The 15,340-nt window shown below is 48.0% G+C and overlaps 1 protein-coding gene across 5 annotated transcripts in view; it reads right to left on the bottom strand.

The window, feature by feature from the left end:
* Nucleotides 1-15,340, bottom strand: part of NRG2 (neuregulin 2) — a 153,893-nt gene that overhangs the window by 73,283 nt on the left and 65,270 nt on the right. The window contains exon 1 of one of the 5 annotated variants that reach the window (XM_040647040.2): nucleotides 12,468-12,641. The exons of the other annotated variants lie outside the window; for them this stretch is intronic. Within the exon in view, the coding sequence (XP_040502974.1) occupies nucleotides 12,468-12,555 (88 nt within the window). The 5' untranslated portion in view covers nucleotides 12,556-12,641. Of the gene's footprint in view, nucleotides 1-12,467; nucleotides 12,642-15,340 lie in introns of those variants that run through there. 5 annotated transcript variants of the gene reach the window in all.

Raw genomic sequence — 15,340 nt, 5'->3', positions numbered from 1 at the left:
GCCAAAGCTACTACACAATTTTTCTCTGACCACCAAGAAAGTATCTCGCCAAATTTACAACAGTTGCTAATGTTCGACCCATTGGACTATGTTCCTCTACACACTCAAAATCTAACACAGATGATGAATATGAAAATTTCTGCACCTTCCCACAGCAAGAGGGATGAAGTGTCTACCACAGATCAGCTTTTGTGAGGAAAGACCCACATCAGCATTTACCTAGGTCTCATATTGGAAGCCATGGCACCATGAAGACTGAACACCATAGTTAAGAGTAGCCTACCCTATTATGCTTTTCATCACATTTCTAAAACAGGCACCCCTCCCTCTGTAATTTGGTGGTAAATAAATGTCTGGTCAAAATACCAGATAATTAACTGGGAGCGTCTTTGTGAACATGAATGAGAGCTTAACAGACACCTCAGAAAGGATCCCACATCAGCTCTGCCATACAAAGGATGTTCTGAAAAACCTTCCCAGCTACCTAAAGGTGAACCAGTCCACCTTCATGAAAACACCCACAGACTTCTCTTAATTTCTGTAAGAGCCCCATGGAGACACAGAGGAGGTTAACTATGCACAATTCACCATGAAGGGCAGCAATTGGCAAGACTAGCTCCCAACACTGTGCTCTCCTTCACTCCCCTGACAATTTGACACACTGCTGTTTATCCTAATCCATTGTTCATGGTCCTCCACCCAGTTTATAGCCCATGTGATGCTCTCCTGTCCCTACCAACTGGAATTAATTTGGGGTGCTAGGATTTTATGAAGTGCTCTGTATCTGAAGGCTTTACTACATTCTAAATACTGCACGGTATTACCTGCTTTCATACAAATATTTTGGCAATTTATCAGGCATCCAGAGCAAACAAGCAAGCCAACATGTCTTTCTGGGGCAGCTGGCTTGTAATTCTTGGCTAATTCTATGATCCCCTAAATAAGCAGGTGACTTTGAGAGAGAGATAATGATCAGGAAGGACTGTTTATCAACATAAACATTATTCATGCAGAATTCCTCTTTACATCAAACTTTTCTTGTAAAGTTAATGCTGCTAAAAGGCTCAGCTGAACTTAGGTCAAGAAAATATGGCTTTTGAAAGACTTCCAATGGTTCATTTGCAATAAATGGCTGAGGAATAAATCATTTCAGCTGTGTTGAGTCCCGAAGCAACCAGCTCTATTAGGAGACAGAGCTCTGGGCAACTCCAGCAGTGAAGAACAGGACAGGGCTTCAGTGATGCATGGGGACTCGTGACAGACACAGCAGACAGCCAGGAAAGACCACCGTGCTGCTGAGAGGCTGCCATGCTGGGTGAGACCACGCTCCTCTCTAGACAGGGACTTCTGCTTCACGGCAGCAAGTATCACTTACTTCTCTTGAATAACTTCCCAGTAGGGAAGTCTTCTGCATTCTCTCAAGGACAGAGTTGTTGTTTCTACCCTGATGCCCAGAGGCTTATAACCCCCCATGCATTTTTACCCTAGCTAATCCAGCTAAGAGCACGCCCATGCTTCATACAAAAGTCTTGCCCTTTCTGCCAGTCTCACTATGACTCGTTTATGTGACTTTCCATGTCCCTTTGCCTTCCAGAGACCTCAAGTTTCAACCCTGTGGGATGCAAGTTGTTTGCAGGGCCCCTTCCCCCACTTCCAAATGCAAAGGTCTCTGTCTGTCCACACACTCTCCTTGCAATAGCCACAGTTAAACACTAGCAGCCTTGTACCTGCGTCACTGAGGGCACAAGGCCTCCATCCACCCCCAGGCATGGTGCTGGGGACCAACACCATACCTTCAGCTCAGCAGGCACGGTCCCTCCCAGCCCACCTCCCTCCACCTCTCTGAGGCCAGACCCAACGCTGAGACAGCATTTGTGGGTCAAATTTGAGAAGGCAGCATTAGGGAACAGATGGGGTAGGATGCTTCATACCCTGGCACGTGAGGGCCACAGATGACAGCTAGGATGGCCAGTCTGATAGCTCATGGTGAGAAACGTGTTTGTGGTCTACAGAGCAAAACACCACACCTACCACCCCACAGCTCCCACAGCACACCGCCCCATAGCTCAGCCAGCTCACGTGAACCACAAACACAGCATGGAAGGGCTGCTGACTTGGGGTAATTCATCAAGTTCAGTCTCAGGCTGTTCCAACAGGTTTGGACTCGAGCAGCTAATCCAAGCCCAAACTTTGAGGAAGGGGGACTCCCAATGGAGGCGGCTCTGCGGAGACTCTCTGTTCATGGAGGCTTCTCCAGAAGATACCAAGAAATCCCAGTTAATGCTCTGCTCTGAACTGCTCCCCCTTTTTCTGAGTATGCACCAGCCTGCTCCCTGCTGCCCCTCACCTTCCCCTGACCAGGTTCACTGTCATCAGCATCAGCAACCCAGGGCCAGCATGGAGCAGAGCGTCCATGACTGTCTTTGGTTCCTCAGGGTAGTGAAGCGGGTTAACCAAGTCTGCCTGGCAGCACAATAATAATACCGGCCTGTTTTTCTGCAGAAGAAGAGGGTTGCAGGCAGGAATCTGGTGCAGAATAGTTCTTTCCCTTTAAATTCACACCCTAGGCCCAGCATATTTTGCAAGAGCCTCCCTGTGCAGACAAGCCCTGAGGCTCCAATGCAGAAAAACACCCCTGCTAGGGGAAGCACCCAAGCCATGGCGAGGCCAGGGCTCCCGAGTTCTACAAGGACGTAGGTGGCTGCTAACCTTCACGTGGCGGAAGAGAAGGAGCGGCCTCAGAGACACGTGGTTCTTCATGAGTGTGAGGAATGTGTACCACAGGCATACGGTGTCTCTTCTGACCTGCAGAACAGGCCACAAAGGAGAGCAAAGAAAAGGAGAGAACAGACCAGTGTCACGCACTCAGCCCAGCTGACTTGGAAATCCTGAATTGTGTCTCTCCTCAAAAAAGTTGCTATTGGATTAAATATAATCAGTCATCCATCCACAAATGTGGAGGTTTGTTATCGCCTTTCGATATGTTGAATGTTTAGGCCCCAGAAAGGGTAGATAGTCTTGTTTTGTGCCCTGTGACAACAAAAGATAAGAGAAATTGGAGATTCCCAGCAAATAAAGCAAGTACAACACCTGGGGCTTTACGGGAAATACCAGATTATCATAGTTCTGGCAATAAAACCAGAACTGTTGGCAGCACTTCCTATTGCTACTGCTTTTTTTTTTTCTTTCTTTCTTTCTAACCCCCCAAAATGAACAAGGCACCTGCCTACCCCACTCAGAAAACGAGAGCTGCAATGCCCACCATCTCTCTGAAACACCGACTCACAACATCAGCCATGCAAAGTGTTACAACACACAAAGTGAGCAATGGCCCTGCTAACACAAGACTTTTCCCTAAAATGGCATGGCCTGCCCACATTTTCTAAGTATAGGGTAGGAAAGGAAACCTCTCCAGAAGTACTAATAACTGAAACAACCAGCCGAGTACTAGTGATGGGGACAGAGATGGTTTTGAAAGCTGTTACCAACAGGTCTCCACTGCCCACAATTTCTTTACCACCTCCTGCTTTCTGTTCACCCCACCAGCAGCAAGGAGATGGGACAACAAGCTCAGTCAGAGAGAACAATTCCCTGAGGTGCAGCTTAAGAAGGACTGATGCAACATCAGCAGCACTGCAGCTGCTTTGCAGCAGATTTAGAAAGACAATTTCACACCTTGAAGTCTGCCAGCAGAAACATTATTTAGAGTACTGAAGCCTGGGAGGTCTGTGGAAGTGGAGGCGGCATGACCTGGGGAGTACCTGCAGCACATGCACGGTCACTGGCAGCACTGATCAGCACTCACTCAGCAAACCAGCTGAGAAAGAGACGAGCGCTGAAGAGGCAGAAGCATACAGTGTGATCATAAGGGCTTTGCACTAGGGATGCACACAGCCCAAACTCATAACCTGCATTACTGCTGCTGTACCTCCACTGGTATCCAGAAAGCCTGCTGAGGTTGTCCTCATGCCATGGTGCTCTTCCCTGACCACAGGGCAGGCACTGTGCTGGCTGGGCGAGGACTGTTAGCCCAGGGCAACCTTTTCCACTTGACAGCTCTTATTTGGTTACCAACAAATCTCTTCATCCTCATGCCTAAAAATACACAACTGCAAAGAAAGGAAGCACTCCCTTCCTCCTAAATGGTCGCACTAGCTCTTCTGCACAGAAGGGGGATGCCTAGACTCAGCAGGGTGAGTTGGTAAAGACATACAGAAATTGATAATTTGTGCTTCAACCCATTTTCTTGAGGGGAACTTCTTACGGTTCGGACCCAGATTTAGGACAAAGACTTCAGACCTGAAGGGGATAGGGGAGATAACAGCCGAGACTGTGAGAAATGTTCTTTTTGAGTGAGCAGAAACATCATTATACATACACTGCTTTTGGTATTGAATAATCATTTCATGGAAGATCTGGGACAGCTTCTGGTTTGGACTGAGTATTTCGACCATGTAAGTGGCATCTCGGCAATGCCAGAACCCCTTTTTGTGATGCATATTTTAGCTGTCTGTTACCCAACAACCAGCCAGATCGTTTATGTTAGCATTCGTTAAAGGTGCCTCTCACGCGAACTCGAAGACAGAAAGCTACATTCATTTACTGACAAATGTGAAGCAAAATACTCTTCCATGCCAAAGTGAAGTTCATCACATTCCTTGTCCTTGCCCTCCAGGCAGAAGCTTGAATGAGCAGATGAGACATGCATGGACTCTGGAAGGGAGACAAACTGCTGCTTGGGTAGCAGCAAGCAGGCAGCTTGCAGGAAGAATGCCAGTGCTGCTCCAGCACCCTGATCTAGTGATCCTGGACCTGTTAGCAAGATCTTCTGGACCTGAATTATATTAACACCTCCATCATTTTTAGGCAACCAAACTTCACAAGTCAGCCTGCCTCGTCCTGTGATGGGGTGTGATGCAGAGCTGTCACTGCTGCACAAGCTGCAGTGCTCATTAGTCACGAAACAGACACAGCAGCAGTCAAGATCAGCTCTAAAAGTCTGCTGGCCAACAAAGCCTAGCCTTGCATTGCCAGCTCTTGAGCCAGAAGGGAGTAATGTGCCAGCAGCTGTAGCCACTGGAGTGTCTCCAAGCCTCTCCTTCCATCAGTATTCCTCTCACTTGCAATTCACACAATGAAAGTGAGGCAGGTGATGTTTGTGTTTGCTTTTTATTTTATTTTATTTTTACCTTTATAGTGTGGCTGAGCTGAGCCTTCTCTCCTGCAGACATCAGCAAGTTAGCATGTTCACGACTGAAGCCGGACACCTCACCATGCCAGCAGCCAGAAGATCTCTACTCCCTGTGCCTCTGCCTAAACTGAGCATTCCTCTCTGCCAGCCCTGCTCCACTTGCTAGGGCTTGGGAACAGGCACAGGAGAACACAGAGAAAGGCATCTGAACACCCATGCAGTGCAGGCATGGGGACGCGGCTAAGTTCAGGGGACCAGGCAGAGCCTTAGTCTCAGCTCCCTGGCCAATTTTCTCTCAAGAGCATCAGTCTTTTGCTGGGACCTGACCTGACTCCCCATCTGGCCAACACCTGGTGCTCTGAACAGACTCCTCATACCCATGCCTGTGCACTGCCCCTCCTGGTATAAAACCAGTTTGCTACCAGAGTCAATCCTTGCAGGCTCAGCACCTGCAGAGCTTTTTGGCTGTTCAGGCCAGCAGCACACACGGTAACAGAGAAGCCTCTGCCAGCAGTGAAAGTTGATAATTTGCCAGTTTGGACTAATCTCATCCCATTCTAAGCAGTGAAACCCCACACTGCCTGCCGGGGTCAGAGAAGGAAGGGCAGAGGGATGCTGCAGCCATGCTGCAGAGAGCAGCCACTGCTGCTGCTGGAAGCATCGCTGTCCTCCTCCTGATCTCTGAACTGGGGGCAGAAGTACCATTAGAAGCTTGCCCAGGGAAGTTCAGACCAGCAAACAGAAAGACAGACCCTGTCCCTTGAGCCTTGCTCCAGGAGTGCTTAACTCAAGTCAAGTGGTGGGGAGCAGCTTCAACACAAAGAGCTCTTCTGGTGTGTTCTGAAGCGGAGACATAGCTGCTGAGTGAGGGAGGTCTGCCAATGGTTTCACTGGAGAAAGGAGAGTATAAGAGGCACACAAGGAGAACAGGATCTGCTAAAGCAGTCTGCTAGCCAAAATTACGTATTTCCCCTCCCCTGCCCAAGGAGAGCTCAAGCACATCAGGAACTAGGGGACCCTTGCAAAGTACCATGGACTTCAAAGCGGAATGAAGAATTCCCCTGAGCACAAACACATGTACACTGGCACACTGACACCATTTCGGAGTTGAAATAAAGTCAGAGCCTTCAACTTGAAAAGCTGTTGAAAGCGGGAGGGTCAGATGCTCAGATGGTAGATATCACATGCAGAGCACAACGCCAGAGGACCTGAGTCACAGAAACATCTGTTGAGAACCTGGCTGATGGATCTTAACCTGATTTTACTCTCAAATTAAGCAAATGTGAAAATTCTGACACCAAAAAGAGGGTTCTATGAAGGACTTTCAAACACCAGTGAACGATATAGGAAATCTGCTTGGAATTTATGGGATGTTATTTTGAATTAAAAAACGACAACAGCAACAAAAACAGTAAAGCACCCGACTTCAGTGTAGACTTAAGGTAATTTAAAGTTTCACTGCTTCTCCGAAGAAACACCTTTCTGTCCAACCCGTGCTTTTGTGGCTGTCTGCCTTTTTCTGAGCTGCCAGCCAAGACATCTCAGGCTCAGAAGGTGAATGCAGCTCCCTTCCCCTCCCACTCACCACCAGACAGGAGAATCCGGCCAGATAAGCTGGGCTTTGACTTCCACATGGAGTCAAAAAATGAAGGGCGTTGTAATGATAAGCCAAGCTGTAAAGCAACTCCAGGACCACTGTCTCCTCAGAAATATGATCATCATCATTACTACATGGAGACGGGCCTTGTGTAGGTTACAGCTCTTCTCTGCAAAGCTTCCCTCCTCCCTTGCATTGAGTTCTCACCTTCCAGACATGCCTGAACTAAAATCCTGCGTAAGGACTGCTGGCTGAGTTTGCCAAGCCTAATTACCGGAGTTATTAATTATCTAAATGTTTAATTCTTACCATGATTACATGTATTTGTTGTTACAATTTGGCACAGCTCAAAAATGCAGCACCACGACACTGCCCTTGTCAGAGGGGAGACAAGCACAGGTCACCTCGGTTCACCACGCAGGGCTCTGCCTGGAGAATAGCGTGTGTGCTGGGAGCAGTGGGGTGGCCAGGAGGCTGTGCATGTCCTGCACTGCTCAGGATGTTCTCAAGAGGAGGCGAGGAAACAGCCGTGCTGCCATGTAGGTCCCGTGACAGCTTCCCTCCTGGACTCATCCACATTTCCCAATCACGCAGGTTTCATTATCTGGCCCCCAGATGGGAGGTCAGTGCAACGGATGATGCGTGCCTGAACTCTGGGCCTTCATCCTCCCAAACTACCTCTACTGCCAGCACATCCACCCCCTCCTGCTGCTGGGTGACCTCCAAGCAGGTTGACCTGCTCCCAGGCTGGCAGGAGCTTGGGCAAGGAGCTCGACACAGAACCAAGCAAACTTCTGGGTGAACCAGGAGATAAGGGAGGCTCCTCCCCAGCTTCCTACTGCCCTCCAGCCGCATCCTCAGGGGCATAGGCTGGAGCTATCCTAAAGGAAAGCACCAGGTTGCCTTGCTGCCCACTGGCCTCTGCCTGGAGCATAGCACACAGTGAACAGCCAGCCCTTACTGGGAATTCATAGACTTCTCAGCCAAGGAACCAGCCCAGATTTACGTTCCTAGTCACGAACTGCAAGCTCAGCTGCTCCTGGACTCCAAGTTTCCTTCAGGAAACACTGCATTTTTCATGGAGTTTTACTTCCAGAAGAAAACAAGCATACCCAAGCAAGAGCCAGGTATGATCCACATCCTCCTCATTCATTGCTCACTGCAAGAGCACAGTCTTCAGAGCAAAGCACCAAGGCACTGCAACAGGCACAGGGTCCTATGGTCCCCACGCTGAACGTCCCTCACATGCTTGAGAGTGTCCCTGAGGAGGGGTCAGAGGAAGAAGGTCAGAAGAAGTCCCTTTCACTCACTGCCTCTGGAGTTATGCAGCAGAAGTGGGATGCAGGTCCACATGCTTACCCTGCCATACTGTCCTCCCTTCCCCAGTCAGCTTGGAGTGCTGCAGACCCATTAAAGCTCAGTGCTGAGCCGAGACAGGAGATGAGGGTCACACTCCGAACAGGAGGCTGGCTGGCCTGATGCAGGAGGAAGGATTGTGACAGCATGGCTTTCCTCTAGCTGCTTTGCAGCTGGAACCTGTCACATTAACAAAGACAGGAGAATGAGCAGAGGGCACGACCTCAAAGGTCAGCAGCCAGGCTGCACTCAGCCCTTCTCCAGATGTTCCCTCTCTCAACAGAGACTGCTTTTCCCAGGTTACTTACATCCACTTCCAAACAGGGATTGAAAAGTGCATGCCCAGGGCTCTGACTCACAAGGTTTTGGATCCATAGAGGGATTTTTTACTTGCACACCACTCTGCTTCATCCTGCCTCTCTGCTGGGTGATCCCAGCCCTCTAGTCTGTATGAATGGAGGGTAGGGTCTGCAGAAATGGAGAGAAGGGTCATTCTCAGCCCCACTGGGTGTCTTTCCCATAGCCTTGCTCTTTGTATTAACACCTGGCACTGTGAGATACAGGAGGCAGAGGAACAGAGGTACTTTTCTCGCTTACCAATCCATTCTGCAGGGATGGCTGGCTTCAACCAAAAAAAGACCAGAAAGCAACTGGGTGAAATAACCTCTTCCTTTACCCCAGTATGAATCACTGGAGCCTGTGAGTCAGACCCCCTCTGTTCCCAAAGCTCTGCAAGTTACTGCACGCTTGCCGATCCGTGGTAACTGGCCACATGTGTGCTTGCAGCCACACGGCAATGGCAACAACAGCCCATTAGGTTTGCCAGTGGAAATGCTCTGGTGACAAAATGCATGTGGCCAGATCCTGCAGCACAGCTGACATCTGGCACCCTGTATGGCTGGGTGTTTATAGAAAACAAAACTGCTACTGTAGGATATCCGCTGTGGGTTATTCCTCTTGTAAACAAACCTTTTGGATAATCTTTCTATGAGCTCCTTGGAACTGGAATCTTTCCTACAAACAGAAGACAAGAACAAATCAAGAGTGTGTTTATCCTGCAACATGCACAGAGCTCATTGAGGTACCATCACAAAGCAACCATTTTGGTTGCAGCCCTGTTGAGTAACTCTGATAGAATGAACTTCCACCACAAAGTCTGCACCTGCCATCTGCAAGGGACCTTCCATCCTCGTTAGCATGGCAGAGCTTTGGAGCATGCCAGGTTGGCAGGCACCTGCTTGTGCTGAGATGCAGCCACTGACTCTTGTTTAGGGGGCCCTTTCTCTATGAGATCCCTGGAATTTCAATCACAACACCCTCCCATATAACATTTCTACCAAGTCCTGACTCATCTGAGAACTGAGGTCCGGATGGTTCCTGCTGAAACACGAGTCTCTTGAGAGACTCTTCACCTGCTCTCCAAGTAGTTTTCCAGTACCAATTTTGCCATGGGCAGTTCAAGACAATGGCACAATTCCTGTATTGCTGTCCTTATTAGCACTGACAAACAACAAAAACAAAAACCAAGTCAAAATAAGAGAGAATGCCTGGAATCGCTGGGGAATTTAACCAATCAGATGCTGAACATTTCTCTGGTCTTTTCTCCCCAAGCCACCTCACAGAAGTACAGATGAAACATAGGCTGTGCCTAGCCTCACAGCCCTTCCCTTTCCAATGTGCTGCCCACTCACCCTGCTGTCAAGGCTGGTGCACTGGCCTCGTGCTCTACTGCCAAAGCTCCAGTGTTTGCTCCCCTATTCTGAGCTTTTGCACTGACACTGGTCAGCTTGGCCCAGTTCTCCAACACCTACCACAGATCTGCAGGGTGTACCTTCCACCTGTGCTCAGTGGGACACCGTCTATCCTTCTATGTTAGCTACAGACATCTGAAAGAGATCCTAATGGTGCTTCATCACAGGTGAACACCTGGTGAACACCATCTCCCTCTGGAGGCCTCCAAGGGCTGTTCCACTGGCTACATCTGGAGCCAAGGCGCTCAGTTTACTAGTTTCACGACTACAGGGATAAAAATGTGAATTTAGGTTAAAAATAGCCCTTGGAAGAAAATCTTCCATCCTATCATCCCCTGAACCTCCTCTGGATTGGCAATCTGAAATGCATGCTCCAGACTCACCTGAGTCTGATTAAGCATTTTGTAGGCTCCTCTTCTGCCTCCTGGTTTGAGAGGGGTCAGCATGCTCCATTTGCATGGAAATACTACAATCTGGGAAAAGAGAACACTAATTCCCCTTGCAGTGCCATGCCAGCTGCTTGATTTGTGCCAGCCCTGGGCTCTTACATCAGCCCATGTATGCCAGAAAAGCAGTCAGAGGCACAGCCATAAGCTGAAAAAATAGTGTCCATGGGATAATCAGCTGCCTAGAGTATCTACATAGCAGGATCGGATCACGGCATCTGCTCAGAAGCGTACTGAGGGAGGAATTCTTCTCTTCTAAAAGTCCTCTTGGGAAATGATCACCACAGTGCCCATTAGACTATGTAGGAAAAGCAGCCCATGATGAGAAGAGGTGTTCACAGCTTCCACTAATCCCAGCCAACCCAAATCAAAGTGGGAGAAGCACTACAGGCAACCTACCATCTTCCTCTGATGATCGTACAGAGCAAAGAATGAGCAACCTCTGCAGCAATGCAAGGCAATGAGTGGACTGCGTGTAAGTAATCCAGTTAGTAATAGGTGTAGTAATGTGCTCATGCTGTGTAAGTCTCACCCAGAAGGTTTATTTTCTTTGGTTGAAGTACAGAAAGAATCACTGCAATCATCTGATTCCACTCTGGAATCCACGTTGGCAGAATCACAGCAGGGCCCAGCTGCGGCCCTGCAGGCCCAAGGCCAATCCCAAGCAGTGCCATCCTCAGCAGTGCTCAGCCCCCAGCCCCTCCATCTTTCTCCCAGTAGAAGAGATGCCCACAGTACAGGCAGTCCCCATCCCAACCATGCACATTAGAGGCAGGACCATCCTGCCTATGGCTGTGAGGCAGCCCCTGCTCCTGCATGTTGCAGAACCCATTGGGCATCTGCCCATGGGCAGATCCAACCATTGTCAAACAGCTGCTTTCTCTGCTTGGTGCTTCTGAGCTCTCCATCACAAAGCTATCCCAAAAGACTCCTCCCAAATTCCACAGAAGCAGCTGAGTTCTGATGTCATAAGCAGGAGACCTCGCTCCAGGTCAGCCTGCCACAGCATCAGTGTCCACTGCCATCCTGCCAGATCAGGGCAGAGCCACGGAAAAGCCCATGCCCAGGGCACAACAGAGCTGAACAGAGCTCTGCGCTCAGAGTAACAGAATGAATCAGGGCAGGAGCAAATCCTGCCAGCAGCGATGCCGGTGTGAAGCTGAAGCAATCGCACAGTGTCATGGCAGCAGGACCAAGCGCAGAGCTGCATCCAGGCAAGCTGAGAGCTGAACTGTCTGACAGATAGTTCCAGGACCTGGTCCGGCTTGTAACTTCTCTTAATACTGATAAAACACAAAGTCCTGACAGAGCTGCTGCTCTGTTCAAATACATTGTCAGATAAACTACAGATAAGAAACAGCCAGGGATAATCCCTCCCTGATACTAAGACAGAGAATGAAATACCACTGTGCTGCATTATGATCAAATCTCCTGTATCTCTCCAAGACAGTTCTCACATTTCCCGGCTTCCACTCCCCATTTACTCAGGAATCAAACGTTATCAGTTAAAGGCAATCTAAACACTTTATCCTAGCAACATCTTAAGCATTTCCTTGCTCATTCAGCAAGAAAGAGTCAGATCTTCTCTAAAGAACAGCTCCATTTTTCTAATAAGCATATCAGCAGAGTGAAGGCTTATCATCCATGTCTTTATCTGCAACTTAATGCAGTTACCTCATAAAGTGAGACTATAACTTAAATTAGATCTGTAAGAGAGTTGGTCTGTCTCAAGGAACAGTCCCTGTGATTCTCCAAAATACTGGCTTTTGATATTTACTTCAAGAAGCAAGGAAACAACCCACCAAGCAACAGAACACAGCACACTATAGCCCCCAGAGAATGAGCACAACACCCCTCAGTTACATAGCGCCGTGGCAGGAGCTGAATTTAAAGAGTGCATTGCCCTGAATTTTTGGGGCTTTGAATATTAAAAAAGCAGAGAAACTCAAGAGGAAAGTAGACCTATAAGAGCATGTAATATGAATGAGATGCAGAGAATCGCACACTTGCCTGAGAGTCGCTCCCTATCATTTGCACCAATTCATGCAACCCACAAGTACTTTCCCGCTGACTGTCTTGCTTCTCTCTTCTCCCTTTAAGTAAAATTTGTTAAAAATGGGAAGTACCTTTTCCTGGGTCAGGTTCTCTTTCCCCTTTTTTCCCTTCTTTGTTCTTTTTGCTCTTTCCTTTCCCCTTTTTCTTGCTCTCGGACATTCTGCACAAGTGTTTACAGTCTCAGGAAAAGACAGTCCACACCAGATCTATATGCCCCACAACTGCTACTCCAAATGTTACTTGCCAGCTGCAACTTCCGACTGTTCTTATATTGTTTCTGACACAGACAACACCCACCACTGGGTGGAGAAGCAAAACTTTAACTGTTTGCTCACTGCTCCCAGTTATCTGGAAAGATGCACTGGGTTGCAGTGGGAGGGCCAGGGGAGCAGTACGGCAGGATGGGAGCAGCCCTCCTGTGAGTGTCACGGACACATTAATTCCAGAGGTGTTCTGCCACTGCTGACTCTGCCTCTGACTGCAGATAAGTACTGAACAGCTTCTGGAATATTACAGAAATGAGTGTTTGGTGCAACTTCCAAGGTTCAGACCTTGGTGATCAGTGAGAAGCTGTGGGGTCCAGGGCAAGTGCTAGAGGCTTGCAACCCATTCTCACTCTGCTTCAACCCAGCAGAGGGATTATGTTTACCTTTCTCCTCATATTGCTGGTCCCACCATAAATCAGAGGTACTTCATCTGGCCTTGCATCCAGCTCTTTGCTGTCCCAGTTGGTCTTTCTAAAAGGTAGCAATAGCTGGAGAGACCCTTACCTGCATTTCTTGTATCTGTCTTCCCTCTCTGGGAGCTCTGGGTGGCTGACTAAGCCCATGTCTCATCCGCTTAGGGACGAACAAGGCCCTTCTCCACACTTCCAACATGTGATGAGTGACAGCCCAATCCCCTTCCGTAGGGCAGGCTGTGCTGACATCACCCGAAAAGTCTATTGGGATCCCCAGCTGGAAAGCCCCAGAGTACTGCCAAATCACTCCCAGATGCAGCTAAGGGCTTCAAAGGGCCAAAGCACCACAAGCCATAAGACACCATGCAGCAGAGTCAATCTGGTTACACATGAATCAAATCCAGTTCCACGGCTGTGAGTAAAGCACATCTTCCAGAAGCACTCCTGCCTGGCGTACAGGCATCAAGCAATAAAGGAGCTATCAGCCCCCTCGGGATCTTCTCCATCAGTTAAACGCCCTCATTGTTAGAAATGTTTGCCTGCTTTGAAGTAGAATATCTGGCTCCACTGTCCAATCATTGTATCTTACTGTTTTCTCCTCTAGATTAAAAATCCCTTTAGCAGTTGGTATTTTCTCCTCTGGAAGTACTGACACGCTGTAATCAAGTTATCCCTCAACCTTATTTTTGATAAGCTAGGCAGATGAAGCTTTTTTTCATTGCTTGCTGTATGGCTGTTTCTCCAGCTCAGGGATCATATCTGTGGCTATCCCATTTTGCAATATCCTACTTAAGCTAAGAACACAAAAAACAGGCACAATTTCATTGTCTTTTGTGTACAGAGGCAAAAACAGGCAAATCCCTGCTGCCACCGTTTCCCAGCCATCTTAACACCTTCAGGCTCAGCGTTTACAAGGAAATCTGTTCTGCTGTGTTTCTACTAATGCTCCTACCAAGTCCCAGCTCTGAAGGACGCAGTTCCTCTGCTCTCTAGCCGGGATAAATTTCTTGCTCCTTCACAGCACCTTGCTCTGTGGTAAAGCTTAATTTCATCCAAAAGCAGCCAGTGCATCAGCCACTCACATCCCGCTTCTTTCCTCCCACTGCTGCTTGAAACGCCATCAGTCTCCATGTCACCTTGCTAATTTCACCATCAGTGACTTCATGTTCTCTTCCAGCTTGCTGGGGGGACACCACACAGAACAGAGTCTGCCTCTCAGAAATGACTTTTTGGTACACACTAGTTGAACTTCTTTTCCCACGTGTGAGATACTTTGTAAACTTACAACATCTAATTTCCATCATTTTCCAGTTGGAATGTAGGACATCACCACACTGAGTATATTATACACAGTGTTATGAGAAGCTGACAAGTATATGTGAGAAAGTACCTAAGCAAACTTGCTTTGAACTCTTAGATAAAAGCTACCAAGCCTGCTGCATCAGAATTTGAGCCTAATACACACTGGTTAACATCCTCTGTGGAGTTTTGGTCAGAAGACAGTAGCCCACCATATGGCTCCTTTCCAAATGCAGGATACTAGTGATGACCTTCCAAGTCACTACAAATGCCAAATTTCTTATGTTTATTTCACTAATTGACTTAAAACCATACTCCACATTACTAATAGATTCTAGAACCTCTTAATTCTGTAGCTGTGCCTGACAGGCAATTTCCCTCCTGATGTTTATAGCCTGCCTTCCATAATCTGTAGTTCCAGATGCACACGTATTTCTACCTATTTTTCTCTTTTCTAAATTTGTTCATGTTTATTGGTTCCAGTTGCTGCTTCCATTGCTACCAAGCTAGAAGGCTTATTAGCCAAACCTTGTCCTCTTTCTTGACTCAGAAATCTCAACTGCCTTGGCAGCTACTCAAAGAATTCCCAGTTCTTACTCACATTTTCCTGTGACTGTTTAACACCTAATCCATTTCGTTCAGTTTTCCTCAGCCTTGGGAAATCCACTTCTTTGATTGCTCAGGAGTGTCTTATATATATTTACGTTGAGGAGCCTTCCCTGCTCGCCCACATGTATGAAACCCTCTCATGGTCACTGGCCCCGTGTCAACCAACAGTGATTAATGCAGCCATCGCAGTGAATAAGTCAGCACCCACCAGACATAATAAGATCCAAACAGCCTTCTCTTGCTTCAGTATGATAATTTAGCATTAGGTCCTAGTGCAGAGTTGATGCTTTACTGCTGGTAGTAGGACTCTTGCTAGCATGTTTCCCTCCCTCCTTTCTTTTCTTCTGTAATTTTATT

This window comes from Gallus gallus, chromosome 13 (assembly GCF_016699485.2).
Source record: "Gallus gallus isolate bGalGal1 chromosome 13, bGalGal1.mat.broiler.GRCg7b, whole genome shotgun sequence".
Classification (NCBI taxonomy): domain Eukaryota; kingdom Metazoa; phylum Chordata; class Aves; order Galliformes; family Phasianidae; genus Gallus; species Gallus gallus.
This window is presented reverse-complemented; position numbering and strand designations above follow the sequence as displayed.